General features: G+C 37.6%; 1 protein-coding gene across 1 annotated transcript; it reads left to right on the top strand.

The window, feature by feature from the left end:
* Positions 1 to 1,913: 1,913 nt before the first annotated feature.
* Positions 1,914 to 15,813, top strand: txna (thioredoxin a). Its single transcript, XM_067441278.1, has 5 exons — positions 1,914 to 2,072; positions 7,690 to 7,794; positions 8,033 to 8,092; positions 15,297 to 15,362; positions 15,517 to 15,813. Exons 1-5 carry the CDS (start codon positions 2,049 to 2,051, stop codon positions 15,577 to 15,579), a joined length of 318 nt encoding a protein of 105 aa, XP_067297379.1. The 5' UTR covers positions 1,914 to 2,048; the 3' UTR covers positions 15,580 to 15,813.
* Positions 15,814 to 16,794: the final 981 nt, after the last annotated feature.

Below are 16,794 nucleotides of genomic sequence, written 5' to 3'. Positions count from 1 at the left end.
AAATGGAGGAAAAGTCCAGTGGGGTCAGCTGGACCCCAAGGGCCGATCAAGGGGTGTGAGATCTGTAGACCATATTTTCAGCATTTGATGCTTTAGCATGGTCCACAAAATGTTTAGTTTTTTTCCTGCATTTTTTAAATGACATTCAATAATTACAGTATATCTGTAAGGGTTTGCATTCATCCATGTGCTTGTAAAATGTGTGATAGTTCATTTGTAAGCAAATTTACTTTTATTAAAGTAATTTAGCCAATTATCGATTTGGCTAAATCAGTTGTAGTAGCATTCTAACATCTTTACACTGTATAAAAAATTGGTTGTTTAAACTTAAACAAGTATGTTTGTGCTGCCTTAAAATGATAAGTATAGACAACTTGAAATGTGAACTTGTACTAAGTAATAACTTGGATATTTGAGTTGGCTAAACTTAAGGCAGTATAAACATTTACCTTTTTACACTGTATAGTATCAATACCCCTAATTTATTGTGAACAGGTTTAAACCAGATATTTATCAATTATTTCTTGGTTCCACAATGAACCTTAAATGACTGTTTAAGAACTTATTATTAAACTATAACGTGATCATGCCTTAGTTAAAGGTTTAGGGCTATACAACCACAGTGGCTGTAAAGCTTTCTTTCCAAATGATGAAGATATAGGTTCCAGGACACCTGGAATTAGTGAATAGCTACTATAGAGGCAGTGTTTCGTATCTGTGGCAACATCGTACTCAGAGATTTCAAAGAGCAATTATTCTAGACCCTATTACAACACACTCATCACCATCATCTCATGCATTTTCATCAGTGTTCAAAGAAAATGATTAACATGCGATTCACAGAACAGGCAGAGAGAAAATGAAGGCTTTTCTAAAGAGCAGAAAAAAGGAACAGCTCATGACACTATGAGAATTACCTGCGTATAATAACAGTGATCACTGTTTAAAAAAATATTCTTCATAAAAACACATTCTCATTTAAATATGCATTTAATATTTTTTCATTACTTTACCATTCATTTGTTTTAGACCTGTGCGGAGCCCATAAAGAGAGGAAAGAACAAAATTAGGTGGGAGGAAAAATTATATGGCACTGACTTTTTTTTATTCTCTCACAAATGTTTTGTGTTCGCAAAGTTTCTAAGGGGAACGCCAAAGTAATATTCAAATAATTTTTCAACCCATCTCATATTTTTTCATCACCATGCTCCTTTAGGGGCTCCGTACTACTTTATCCATTACTTGTGGTAGGGATTGAATGATATGAAATATTCATTATTTTGAACATGAATATTCTATTAACATATTTGCATTATCTTTTCACAGCTTTTAACAGTACAAAGGCCCCCAAAAGACAGGTTTATTAGATTAAATATCTGCACTGTGATAATCAGAAACGTAATAGGCCTAAGGTTTAGAAATCTAATGATGTGAATTCAACACAAGTTATAGCCTATTTCAATGCAAAAAAGTGCCATTTGTCACTGGTTACTAAAAGTTTAAAATAAATGTGCAATCACTGTAAAGAATTGTTGTTAGAGTCATCACAGTGTGGTAAAAAAAAATGTATGAAAATATAAGTGTTTCGTGTCTGTTTTGATCACAGACGAGGAAAAAACTACGCGAAATGCAAAGAATGGCAATATCAACAATATGGTAATGCAATATAAAATCAGGGTTGACTGGTTTGTTTGACAGTTTAACTAATAAAGTCAGTCAAATGGAATATATATGACACGTGGATTTAACAACTTCTGTAAAATAGATGAAATATTTTATAACGGGAAAAAATCTACAGAAGCTTATTTTAGCAAACATGTTCAGTGCTACTGCTAATCCCACATTACAGAGTGCCGTAACGTTACAATGGGGCATTTCTAGCCTCTTTCCGCCAACGCGAGCGCGTTTATGGGCAGGGCTTTTTGAATGAATCGTAAACTACACGTTTGATAGTGTAGGCAGAGCAGACAACGGTCCATTTCTGGGCGAGCGTTTTGAGGGGAAGGTTTAATTGTTCTCTCAAATCGAGGCAGCAGTAAAGCGACAAAATGATCATCGTCATTGAAGATCAGGTAAGAGCTCTAGTTTAATTCAACAGACCTTCATTTAAAACTTTATTTAACAAACAAAAAAAAAAAAGCTAAATCACTCGGAGACAGAGGGACGACACGTTTTGCTGACTAACTACACGAGAGCCTTTAGCTGCCCATCAAACCGATTTCAATTAAGTTGGTCGATAATGTAACAGCCCTGTGTGATAATTCACAATGTATTGGGAAAGGATGACATTAAATATGTCAGTTTATACTGTGAAAAACATAACGTTAACACTTAAGTTAGCCTGTCTGCTAACCACTTACACAAGCTAATGTCTATAGGCACAACAAAACCTGAAAGACCAAAATGGTCTAAACCCACCGTAAATGCGGCTCTCATATCAGTTATTCGCACTCCAACCGTTTTGTTGTAAAATTAAGTACATGCAATAACGTTACATAGTTTTGCGGCAGCTGACATGATTCATGTTAACGTTACATAACTTCCTGCTCATGGCAACGCGGTGTTCTCTAAACCTGCCGTTGAAAAAATGTTCTCAATTACAGTTTTCACTTAAATAACTAAGATATCACAACTCCTGTATCATTTTGTTTAAATGTCTATGATCGCGGCCTGGTGATGAGACGAAGGGCGCCATCAAGTCACGTGGTTGGACTCTTCAGAGTTTTTTTTAAAATAATTTGCCGCAGTGAAAGAGGCAAGACGGTAACGTTACACAAGGACATCATTAACTGTCATTATGTTGACTTTCTCTTACTTTTGTTTGAATTTTGGCAAAGGTGCCATGTTTCATTCTGTCATTTACATAAATAGCCCAATTTTAACATTACAAAAGCATTGACTGGTGGTCTACCAGTATGGTTTTTGTGTTGTAAATAGAGGGCATGTGGTCGGTGTATATATAATACAATTTAATTATAGCAAATGAGATGCACAGAAATATACATTTAACTGAACAATAATTTATACAGTTCAGTTAAGAATGTTTACTATGTTCCTTTTAAACAACAGTTCTATAAACAACTAAATAATTGAGTAACTGACAAAAATTTAGGTATTTACTTTATTTCATATAAACTAATGAAAATTTTATTGCGTAACAAACTTCCATATTTTGTAAAATGGGTCTTGTTGCTTCCGTTCTCATCGCTTTTGTATGTGCTTTATACGGTGGCTGAGAGCGCTTAAACTGAAGAAAACAAACACCAGCAAATTAATAAAACGTCTTCATTTTTACAACACTTGCTGTAAAAGTTCACGACACAACCAAATAAAAAAACACTGCAAATACTCACAACACAACCAAATACCGAAACACTGCAAATACTCACAACACAACCAAATACAGAAACACAGCAAATACTGACAACACAACCAAATACAGAAACACAGCAAATACTGACAACACAACCAAATACAGAAACATGCTGCAAATACGCACAACACAACCAAATAAACACAGCAAATACTGACAACACAACCCAAATACAGAAACACAGCAAATACTGACAACACAACCAAATACAGAAACATGCTGCAAATACTCACAACACAACCAAATTACAGAAACATGCTGCAAATACTCACAACTAAATACAGAAACGCTGCAAATACTCACAACACAACCAAATACAGAAACACAGCAAATACTCACAACACAACCAAATACAGACACACAGCAAATACTCAAAATACAACCAAATACAGAAGCATGCTGCAAATACTCACAACACAACCAAATACAGAAACACTCCAAATACTCACAACACAACCAAATACAGAAACACTCCAAATACTCACAACACAACCAAATACAGAAACACTCCAAATACTCGCAACACAACCAAATACAGAAACATGCTGCAAATACTCACAACACAACCAAATACAGAAACACTCCAAATACTCACAACACAACCAAATACCGAAACACTGCAAATACTCACAACACAACCAAATACAGAAACACAGCAAATACTGACAACACAACCAAATACAGAAACACAGCAAATACTGACAACACAACCAAATACAGAAACATGCTGCAAATACGCACAACACAACCAAATACAGAAACACAGCAAATACTGACAACACAACCCAAATACAGAAACACAGCAAATACTGACAACACAACCAAATACAGAAACATGCTGCAAATACTCACAACACAACTAAATACAGAAACGCTGCAAATACTCACAACACAACCAAATACAGAAACACAGCAAATACTCACAACACAACCAAATACAGACACACAGCAAATACTCAAAATACAACCAAATACAGAAGCATGCTGCAAATACTCACAACACAACCAAATACAGAAACACTGCAAATACTCACAACACAACCAAATACAGAAACACTCCAAATACTCACAACACAACCAAATACAGAAACACTCCAAATACTCACAACACAACCAAATACAGAAACACTCCAAATACTCACAACACAACCAAATACAGAAACACTCCAAATACTCGCAACACAACCAAATACAGAAACATGCTGCAAATACTCACAACACAACCAAATACAGAAACACTCCAAATACTCACAACACAACCAAATACAGAAACACTCCAAATACTCACAACACAACCAAATACAGAAACACTCCAAATACTCGCAACACAACCAAATACAGAAACATGCTGCAAATACTCACAACACAACCAAATAAAGAAACACTCCAAATACTCACAACACAACCAAATACAGAAACACTGCAAATACTCACAACACAACCAAATACAGAAACACTGCAAATACTCACAACACAACCAAATACAGAAACACTGCAAATACTCAAAACAACCAAATACAGATATGCAATGCAAATACTGACAACACAACCAAATACAGAAACACTGCAAATACTCACAACACAACCAAATACAGAAACACACTGCAAATACTCACAACACAACCAAATACAGAAACACAGCAAATACTCACAACAGAACCAAATACAGAAACACAGCAAATACTCACAACACAACCCAAATACAGAAACACAGCAAATACTCACAACTCAACCAAATACAGACACACAGCAAATACTCACAACTAGGGCTGGGTATCAATTCAGATGTTTCGATTCGATTTCGATTCACAAGCCCTCAAATCGATTCGATTTCGATTCGTTTTATGATTCTCGATTCAACTCAAAGGAATATAGAATACAAATACTATAGGTATTTATAAAAAAGAACAGTGAACATAAATGGGTAATTAAAAAGAAATTAAGTGCCACAAACCTGTGTATTAAACGTTTTATTTTAGGTACACATGAGTAGCCTACATTAAAACAGAACGCATCTCTATATTTCAAATCCATACAATTGTTCAATACAACTTTATTCTAAAAATTCTTTATTCTTTATCTTTATATTATTTTTTTAGCAATTTTCAGTACACGACAAGCTTTTCTTGCGATTTTGTCGGTCGTCATGTGTGCATTTACTTTTCATACGCTAGAAACGCGTTCATTATTTTTTTACAGTCTATCGTTAATTCCTGGAGTAGTTGCCATGGTAACGGACTAAAGCCCTGCATTTATGCCCGAGCCCGACGGGCCCCGACTTTTTTACGCCCCTCGGGCCGGGCTTCGGGCCAATTTTCATGTCATACCTAAAACGCGGGCCGGGCTTCGGGCCTTTTTATAGGCTTCTCCTTCGTTTTATATTTATTTTATCAATTAAAAGGAACAATGAGTTCTGCGCTGGTGGAAACAACACGAGACCATAATAGCTAACGCAACTGTTAAGATGGCTCGCACAGTGTTCAGAGCATAGGTTCAGAGTCCGCGCCAGCAGCAGCGCGCGTTTCTTCAGCACGGAGACACACTGCAAGCGTGGTGTGAGCATGGCGTTTCTGTTGCGTGTCATCCGCGGGGCGTCTGGTGCTATTAATGTACAGGGAAGCCCTATACTTCATGTTAAATATAAATATATTGCCTATTGATACAGCAAAGACAACTTCGGCAGTAGCCGGCCCATGCCATATCCATGGTATTGACGGCAAAAGGCTACAGAATAATTCGTTCTGTATTGACTGGTTTAATATTTCAAAATCGATAATTAGGCTATGTTGTCTTTTATTATTACAATTAGGCCTATCTGCATTTATGTTAACCTACAGACTTTCAAACATTATGTCATTATGTGTCACAATGTTTTATGGGCTATATGTTGTAGTCAGATAGATATGATGGTGCTGCAACACGCATCGCCGCAAATGACTAATGCAAGCCAACGCAAATGGCCGTAAATGAAACTTAAAATAAGTCTAAGATAGTCAAAAACACCATCATCTTCAATAAAAATGAATGAGATGAATGAGATCATTATCTTACCAGTGCGTCGCGCTCTCTTATGTGGTATTTGAATCTGAAATAAGCTGCTGAATAAAATGCATCTTAATCTTTTGCTTCCGTTGCTGTAAACTCCGTTAAATGAGCATATACCCCGGGAATTGAAGATGGGATTTATATTCATTTGCGTAGGTGTAAGGTAGGCTATAAGACAACCTGCATGTGCTTTTTTTATTTTATTTGTTTAGCTCCGTTTGCGAGAGCCGCGAGCAGAATCAGCCTGCCTCAGCTCGTCAAAAATGCCTTTTAGGCTACTGGTGGTAATAGTTGGCGAAATTAACTAACATTGTGATGCTTGAAGTGTTTTATGGATTTTATTATAGGCAAGACAAGTCAAGAGTTGATTTGAGAGACTAAAATAATTAAATATGCGGTTAACTCACTGTCGGCCGCTGGCCGCTTTTGGTCGTCACTTAAAAAAATTAAAACTATAATTTAACAAACAAAAAAATGCTCTAAACATTTTTCTAAATTAACGTAACAAAGAAACGAAACGAAAAATAACTACTTTGACATTAAAAACAAAACAGAACTATTTTAATGGCTGCAACAATGTAAAAAAAAAAAAAAAAAAAAAAAAAAACGGGCTCCAGTCGGACTCGGGCCGAGAATTTTGATAAGCTGTCGGACACGGGCCGGGCTAGGGCCTCAGCGTCTCGGGCCCGGGCCGGGCTAGGGCCTAGATTTGAGGCCCGTGCAGGGCTCTATAACGGACAACAATACCTTCATGTGCTGACTTAAGTTGACTGTGGACTAACTATTATTTGAGGAAATCTATTTATAATATAAGCTATTAGGGTTTGAATTATTGATCCTGCGCTGTATATGGACTATAATTTGAATATGTCTATAATGGCTAATGTACTGCTCAATTATGTGCTTAAGTGACTGCTCAATTTTGATCCTAATGCAAGGCAAGCATTCGCGTGTATGTGATCTATTTTGATCAAATACAGAAACACGCCGCAAATACTGAAGAACGTTTGAAGCACATTTCTATATTTGGTTGTGTTGTCAGTAGTTATACTAATAAAAGCTGGTCTGGAACAACATGAGTGGAGTGGAGGGGGCAGATTTTCTTTCTTTAACTAATTCAACTCCACAGTCTGGAGTGATGTATAGGCAGATCAATTCATGTCTTTGTAATTTATTACAATCATGTTGTTTGCCTCTTGTTTTTAGAAATAGCTCTGTATGTATGGAATTAGTGACAGAAAATGAAATCCAGCATTGACTTATGTTCACAGGAAGGCTTTGACAAAGCTCTGGCTGAAGCAGGTGATAAGCTTGTAGTGGTTGACTTTACAGCCACGTGGTGTGGGCCTTGTCAGACCATTGCACCTTTTTTCAAAGTAAGTAACCTTTGTTTTTTTGCATATGAATCACTGTATTCATTTGCTCAGTGGTTCCCAACCACATTCCTGGAGGCCTCCCAACAGTGCAGATTTCGCATGTCTCAATCAAATACACCTGATGTGGGTGTGTCAGACAAAGGAGACATGCAAAATGTGCACTGTTGTGGCCTCCAGGAATGTGGTTGGGAACCACTGCATTGGGCTGTTGGAGCTAACTTATTTGACTCAATTCTAGGGTCTGTCTGAAAGCTATCCTGATGTGGTCTTCCTCAAAGTGGACGTAGATGATGCACAGGTGAGTTTTCTATTGGAGTTTTTGCAACCAATACACCTATATATAACACAACTGTATATAATTAATTTTCAAACATGCATGACACATGCAAACACTGTGTTAATGGCATGTCAGAACTGCCAAATGTATGAGATTCAGAATTGTAAAAAGCATATTCACATCCTTGAAGAAGTTGTAATTACAAACAAACTAACTCACAATTTAAACAAAATATATACTTTTTGGTTTAATGCAGCTATCGCACAAAGCTGGATGACTACAGGATAAGTTCTCCCCAAAATTGTAATTCTTATTATTTACTTTTCCTCATGTAATTTCAAACCAATAAGATTTTTATTAATCTTTGAAACACAAATGAAGATATTTTTTTAAATCTGAGAGATCCCTGTCCCTCTTTTGAAGGTCTATTGACCCAAAACACTTTGGGCCCTTATTTTAAAGGGGGGGTGAAACACTCAGTTTCAGTCAATCTCATGTCAATCTTGAGTACCTATAGAGTAGTATTGCATCCTTCATAGCTCCGAAAAGTCTTTAGTTTTATTATATTTATAAAAGAAATATGGGCTGTACCGAGTCTTTTCGGAAAAAACCGAGCGCCTGGAGGCGTATCGTCTGGGCGGAGCTAAAGAATGACGATCGCGAACAAAGCGGTGACGTCCTCAAGCGTGGAGAAACTCATGGCTCAGCTAATATAGATAATGATCCAGAATTATTGGGAGGCAGAAATAAATTGAACAGGAGAAACAGCAACACAGGACGTCCGTCTCTGTGGTATGTACTGTATTTAGTGGCCTGTCAGCGTTTGTTTACTCGCAGTTTGAGGACATGATTCGGTTTATGGACTATTGTATGCGACTAAAACTTAGCAGTAGCAAGCAAAACGGTTTTGCACGTCAGACTAGTGTAACGTTATAACTTACATAGAACAACAATGGAGTCCGTTAGCGCATTTAAATGACGAAGCACGCGATCGCCAACAGCACAGACATTTGAAGCAGTTTTACTCACCGGCTGCTTCCAAAGCAGGACCGAACCTTTATCGCTGGGAGTGCTCCGTCAAAAACACACTTCTTTGGTATGATTTGGTAAAGTCCTGACAGCAGTGAACGGTGGAGATCCACTTTTGCGACGCGACTGAAACAATGTTGTGAAGCTTCCCGTCATTTCTGCGTTCAAATCGGGTCAAATGCAGCGCTGCCTTCCCGGAATGCTGTGCTGAAGCGTTGAAGTCGCTCGACGTCACCCATAGGAATAAAGTGGAGCGCGGCACCTGGATCGACTGGATCTGCACCTGAGCGAGTGTTTCCGGGCGTGCATTTCCTCTCTCGCTCTAGTCACGTGTGCCCGCACCCTACCAGGAGAAGAGCCCGTACGGCCCATACAAGGACCTTCCGATCTATTAACGTCAATCTGAGCCATACTCGAAAAAAACTTGTGAGAAACCGGAAGGAGTATTTTTGACACAGAAATACTCCATCAAACGTCCAACATTAGTTTTTGAAACTTTGTCTATGTTTAGGATGGGAATCCAAGTCTTTAACAGTGTAAAAAGCTCAGTATGCATGAAACAGCATTTCACCCCCCGCTTTAACGATCTGAACGCATTGTCTAAAGTGCATGGCTCAGTTGAACTTAGGGCGTGTCCGAATCCACTTTTGTTAGTTTAATGATGTGAAAAATTATTGATGAGAATTATTGACGGTACGTGGTCTAAAAGGGTTGTACCTATTCTCTTAAAGGGATAGTTCACTTTGAAATTAAATTTTGATATGTTTTAGCTTGATATGTTTTACCTCATGGGCATCCGAGATGTAGGAGTATTTGTTTCGCCAGTAGTTTCAATTTTGATCATTTTAGGTCAAACCGTTCTTGTCTGTGCCTCACATAATGCAGGTCTGTGGTCACCACCTCAAAGAGCATACACAGAGAAATCCAAATTAAACAATCCCCCATCGGAAGTACACACTGATGGCACGAAAGACACGAAACGAGCGGTTTGTGTGAGAAAACGAACAGTATTTATATTGTTTTTACCTCTTGTACACAACTACGTCCGACTGATCCGAGGGCGCGCGTGCGTTTTTCCTGTTGTGACATTCGCGTGTTCTGGTATTAGTTTGCGCAAGCGCGGAAAGCGCCGGAAGTGGATCTCTCGCGCGTGTATATCTCATTGTTTACACAGAAATTTGGGAAGTGTTACCTTTCACTGTGAAGATCTAAACATATTTAGACGTACAGGACATCGCAATGGAAGAAGATTTCAATATATTAACAGACAACGTCGAATTTTTTTCCCAAACATATTTATTTGAACCAGAATACACTGATCAAGAACTCAGCATCAGTACGTCTTCAATCCTCAGAGAGACAGAGATCTCTTCAAAATTGTTGGTGTTCTTGTAGCAAGTGTTGTGAGATGCCAACAGAAGTGGAGAGCATATGTTGTCACGAATGGAACATAGCAATGCCACAACTACAAGACGACGTTGAGTACATGGCGGCGCAATGGCAGATTGCTAGCCTGACAAGGCAGACCCACATCAAGATGTTTGGTCTGGAAACTCACCATTGACAGGGTTCAATCTGAGGGGCGGATAAACGGTTGTCTTTCAAACTCCCTCTGCACGCGATAGGATAGCGCTACAACCAACCAGAGCAACGAAGGTGAAACGGAGTTTGTTAATAGATTAAACGTTCGCCGTCTCCGGGCGGCAAAACTCCGAACACATATTCCCTTCTTAAGAATGACTTTAGTGCTGTTCTTTTCTCAGAGAAAAGCTTAACTCAAGTCTTCCAGAGTCGCGGTCAAAGCTGATTCGAAAGACCGCCGTTCGCCAGCTTCTGTGTTTACTAGAAGCACGCTAGCGCAACCCGTCATTATGTCAAGCTCCGCCCACCGACTCTATACACGATGTGATTGGCCTGACCAGAGTTTGGCTTTCACAGCTCAGAAGTGTATTGAGAGCTGCTAGACACTCGCGGCAGATTGGATTTGCTGCCGCTAGGGTGCGTCTAGATTTCTAGGCTAGTGGATTGCTATTTACATGGTGGAATTTGCAAGCGGAAAGACACAGTGTGCTGCTGTGTGTTCCTATGTGTGTAATAAGCAGAATCCACGTGTGTTGTCCACTCGCCAATAGGCTCATATTGCTAACGCGCTCTTTAAATAACAAAAAAAATTGCGCCATTGACTTTGGATAAGGTTGATTAGGTTTCAGTTGATCAGTGGCAGAGCCTATTTCAGTTGCTTCAAAATAGCAATGCTCCAACAATAAACACACCTCGTTTTTAGACCAGCACGTATGGCTGCATGATTATGATTATTCCCTTAAAATTGTAACTGCGATTATTAAATACGATTATCACAATTTACATTGAATGATGTTTTGAATAGCTTTATACTAGTGGTGTAACGATACACTTGTCACGATTCGATATAAATCACGATACTTAACTTAACGATTAACTTGCTGATATTTTAAGACAAAATTAAGAGCTTTTTGTTAACTCTTATTATTATTAAAGTAATATTATTATCAGGACCCACAAATATTCCCCAAATGCATCAATGAACATTATATATTATATTATTATATAATGAACACATTATATTCAACATTATATATAGTGGTTTAATTTAGTAATGTCACTAAGACTCTGAAAACGTAATTTTTTTTCCCCCTCGCGCATTACTCAAGCTTTCAAATGCAGGCAGCATTCTCTCCCGGTCGATATGTCCCTCCTCTCCCACTATTAATGCACTATACATATAAGCATAAACCATCTAAAATGCTTTAATTAATCATTCTACTAAAACTTAATGTGATCTGGTGATTTAAATGATGTTTGCGCTTTCACTAAGGAGTTGCGCTTTAAATGATGTTTGCGCTTTCACTAAGGAGTTGCGCTTTAAATTATGTTTGCGCTTTCACTAAGGAGTTGCGCTTTAAATGATGTTTGCGCTTTAACTTTGAGGATTGTCATTCCAGCAGCACTCGCGCTTCATATGATCAATGCAAGCCTGCAGTCTCTCTCTCATTTACTGATAGCTTTAGCTTTCGCGCCTCGATCGCCCCCCGGTGACCGGTCCCAGTATAGCCGCCCCTCTGTGTTTTCTAATGGACGCGAGACAAACTAAACAATAAAATTACACTTCAACATGTTTTCCCCAAAGTTAGTTTATGTCACTGAAGGCAGTTATCATCACGATGATTTCATTTCAGGTGTTCGTTTTAAAAATAAGTTTAGTTTGAGTTAGTTATTTGATGCTATAAAAACGGGGGGTGTGACGTCATGATTGACAGCTGAGACTGACGGCTTCTCTGAGTGAAGTTGTCACTGAGGCACTAACGGACTTTTTTCGAAATTTTTGGGAGCAGATTAGAGCTTTAGCTTTAATTTCTACATTTCCATAACTGTTTATTTCACACCAACATAATTAATTGTTCTGCATCTGCGAGAGTGTGGGCGGGCTTTTGATATCGCGACTGTACTTCCTGCTCTACTTCCTGCGCTCTACTGCGCAACTCCGGTCCCGAAATCGCTACTGCGCAGACTCGGTCCCAAGATGTCCGCGCCGTGCAAGGCCGCCTAAAAGCTTCAAATCTGCCAAGCGGAAACGGATGATGTCGAGTCGTCCATATTTTTTACAGTCTACGGATCAATGCAATCCGTCACAGTTCTAATCGCGAAAGTGTGTCAAATGACTTCCTAAACTGTAAATGTTTAGCTCATCTAAAAAAATGTATTCTGCATGTACTCACACTCATGTTGTTTTTGTGTCGCGCAGTCATTTGAACGTCCGTGTTTACTAAAGTATGAGTCTCATGGTAAATCTGGTCATCAGATAAAGCCATCGTGTCTCTTTAGAAGATTTAAATTTGGATTAGACACTCGATTAGTTATTTTTACAAGGCTTTTATGATATTTATTGGATCTTTTTGATCCAAAGTTTGAGAGGAATGGACAATCCCGCTGCTGGCCGTTGATGCCCTAAGCAACAATACTTTATGAGAATGGAGGCAAAGAAATTGCAGGTTTTATAACAGGGTGTCCGCGGGGTTTTAAAAAGTATTAAAAAGTGATAAATGACAATTGTCAAATTTAAGGCCATTAAAAGTGTTAAATGTGGTCTCGGAGGTATTATTTTTTTCCAAATTAGGTATTATTTTTTCAGACTATCAGGTGTCCTATTCTGATTGAAATTCTATCTGCGTTCGCGTCAGTTCGTTTAAATATGGGCTTTAGCATATCTGGGCACATAATCAAAGATCTTTCGTCTCCGTCTCGGCGTATGTTTGATGCTGACGTCATATTCAGCGGCCGTTCGGCATCATCTCAGAGCACTGCGCGCTCAACAGAAGGGGCTGGCTTACGGTTTATTTTAGACTTGCTTGCTTCAAGGCATATCTTCAACGACTATCCTCATAAGAGCAATCTTAAATTATTTATATAAAGTCTAAAATGAACAAAAAGAGTTATAGCGAGAGTTATAAAAGAGAGAATGAGGCGAGATCCATTGACAGTATATAAACAGTGAGATCCGCGTGTCTGTCTGCTCTTAAAGGGACAGCAGCCAATAAAGCTTCCTGTCAGGGAACAGAGAAAATGACTCGCTGCTCTTGACTAAATAACTTTTGTAGCTTTAATAAGGATTAACTCTTTAATTTATAGTTTATGCAGTGCAGACAGCATATAACTTTGATAACTTTATTAAATTTCTGTATATTTCCTAACTGTTAAGACAGCAAGAGCTGGAGTAAACATGACCTTTATTATGGGTGTATGTTAGCATTGTTTTAAGTTTACTTAAATTAAAAACTGTTATATTTTTGAAGCCTAATAATATTTGTAAAAAAACAATCAGTAGCTGTATTAATATCAGTAATACTGGCCTTCATTCATAAAAAGATGCCATTTAAACAAGTATTTAAAATATACTGTCTTTATGTTGTTTCTACATTAATTTGATTAACTGTGGAATCATTATATTAAAAAATATATTAAAAACGTACACAAACATTTCTTTTTTTATTGCGATTAATCACAGAAAAAATGTGTGATTAATCTAGTTAAAGTTTTTAATCGATTGACAGCACTAGTTTTTAGTATTTTGTTAAACTCAACAACACACACAAATTATCACAGTTATAACTTATAACAGATTTCCTCCTGCTGTCGATTCTAAATCTATTCTTTTTTTGTATGTTATATATGTCAAAATCTGTGTAAATAATAGAAATATCGCTGATTAACACTTGCAATTCAGTTTCGTGATGGTTTTAAAAATTATTCTGAAGGTAGTAAAAAAGGTATTAAAAAGTAGTAAATTTAACTTAGGGATTGCTGTATATACCCTGTATAACAAACATCTTCATTTATGTCTAGAAGCTAAAAGAAACAACATATAGGCTGTGTGCAAGGCTTCTGTGCTATGTGACCAGTCAGCGTACTGCTGTCACAGCGTAACATGCTAAGCACGCAGCAGAATAGTATTTTTGGGGTTTTTTTCAGCTTTGAGCGATTACATAATCGTAGCCTCTATAATCGTAATCGCGATTAGAAGTTCGATGAATTGTGCAGCCCTACCAGCACGCCCATGCGTGCAAATGCATTTGCTATTTAAACAACATGGCACATTACGTGAAAATGATATCTGTGTCGGGTTGAAACTAGCAAAAAACACTTTTGTTGCATGCAATCCTAAATCCCTTAATTAACAAAATGTAAGCTCTCGTCATCTAACAGTGTTTTAAAGTTCTCTTTTGTAACATTAAATGGATAAATACTTGCTGTGTAGTCATACCAGGTACTGTATGTGCAATACAATGTGAAATGTCTATAGGGAAGTACCTGAATCGAAGTCACATCTGCAGAAAAAAATTGTGCTGAGTACTAGGGAAATGGCTTCTAATTAACTTGTTTTCTTAGTGTCTCAACACATGACACAACTAGAGGTGGTTACATTCCAGTCATGCTTTAATATTTTTGCTTTCCATGCCTTGGTCTGAATGTGCCCTGCAAATCATTTCCCCATAGAATCATATATGTATGATAAAACTAAAATTACCTTCAACTTTTTAACTTAGAAACGTATCTACATCAAACCATACATAAAAGCTGAAATGATTTTTAAGCTTAAAGCAATAGAATTAGAGCAATAAAAAGTCCTAAGCATTTATAAACATTATATTCTGTTTTTCAGGATGTAGCTCAGTCTTGTGAGATCAAATGTATGCCGACATTCCACTTCTACAAGAACAAGAAAAAGGTTTGTTCTGTTGTCTTTCCTGAGTGTTTCATAAAGCTTCTAGTTAAACTAATATTAATCACATATCAGTTGTACAATGTCTCTATGAATATGCAGTGCTTAATTATCTCACAGTTATTGTTTGGGTGATTTAATCACTTGTTTTCTGTTGTAGCTGGACGATTTCTCAGGGTCCAACGAGACTAAACTGAAAGAGATGTTGGAACTTCTGAAATGACGCACACAAATGTTTCCTGTGCAGCCCGAGCTCAAATTTCATTAACAATAACTGCCCACTTGTTATTGTTATTCACGAAGGAACTTCAATTTTCGAAACGTTGTGCGATTTTTAGCGGGTCAAAATCGGTCATCCATTTCAATAATAATGATTTCTTATGTATGTCTCGGTGTGTTCACACAAAACTAATGTCTTTTTTTCAAGATCAATAAAGAATTATAAATATATAAAAAACTGTTCTTAAGAAGTTTTCAAATTAATCTAGCCAGTGAAGGGTTTTTCTTTACTGCTAGTTATTGTCCCAGGCCCTGATATGATGAAAGCCTGTTGTTTGCTTGTTCTATTCATGCATTGTATTGTTAAAGGTTTCTCTAGAATCTGTAATCTTTGGAGCTGTATAAATTGCTAGTTTCTTAGAGATCTTCTGGCAAGGATTGGCACTCTTATATCCTGATAAAAAGGTAATACAGAAAGTTTCTGAATGCATAACTTGCATCAACCTTGACCTGATCTCAAAAACTGGGCAAGTAGTTCACTCCATTATTTTGTTGCTTCATAAGTCTGTTGTAGTATTGTTTATAAATGGGTTTCCAACTCTGAATATACCAGTCAATGGTCTCCACATATAGATTATGGGGTAGTGTCATGTTTAACAGCTTACCCAACCCATCGGTTTTTCACTTTTGCTTTATTTCTTCATACCAGACCATTTAGTATTCTTCATCTGGGTTTAGGTTTTATTATTACAAATCTTAACACTGGAGGAGGAAAAAGACTGGTTGCAGATTGATTATTAACTTAAAGGCATTAGCTTAAACGCTTTAAAAAGTAGACCATAAGATCTAAGTACTGAAAGATTTGCATAGAGAAGAACGGCGGCACCATTGTTGATTCAGAGTTTGAACTGGCTGGATCCAAACTGGAGCAGGGGTAATGTCTAGTCACCTTGGGGTGGGCATCCTGAAGTAAAAGCAAAAGTGGAAAATAATTAGCATAGCTGCTGTTCATACCATTTCAAACAATAGATAGTCATGTGCATTTGATCTGATATAACTGGAGTGCAAGGTTATGAGATGTAGTCTATTACATGAATGCTTGGCTAAAAGATGTGTCTTTAGTCTAGATGAGAGGTCTTCAACCCTGCTCCTGGGGACCCACTGTCCTGCAAAGTTTATTTCCAACCTGCTTCAGCACACTTGCCTGTGTATTTTCAAC

This window comes from Pseudorasbora parva, chromosome 4 (assembly GCF_024679245.1).
Source record: "Pseudorasbora parva isolate DD20220531a chromosome 4, ASM2467924v1, whole genome shotgun sequence".
Lineage (NCBI taxonomy): Eukaryota > Metazoa > Chordata > Actinopteri > Cypriniformes > Gobionidae > Pseudorasbora > Pseudorasbora parva.
The sequence above is the reverse complement of the archived record's forward strand: the minus strand, read 5'-3'. Positions and strand labels throughout refer to the sequence as shown.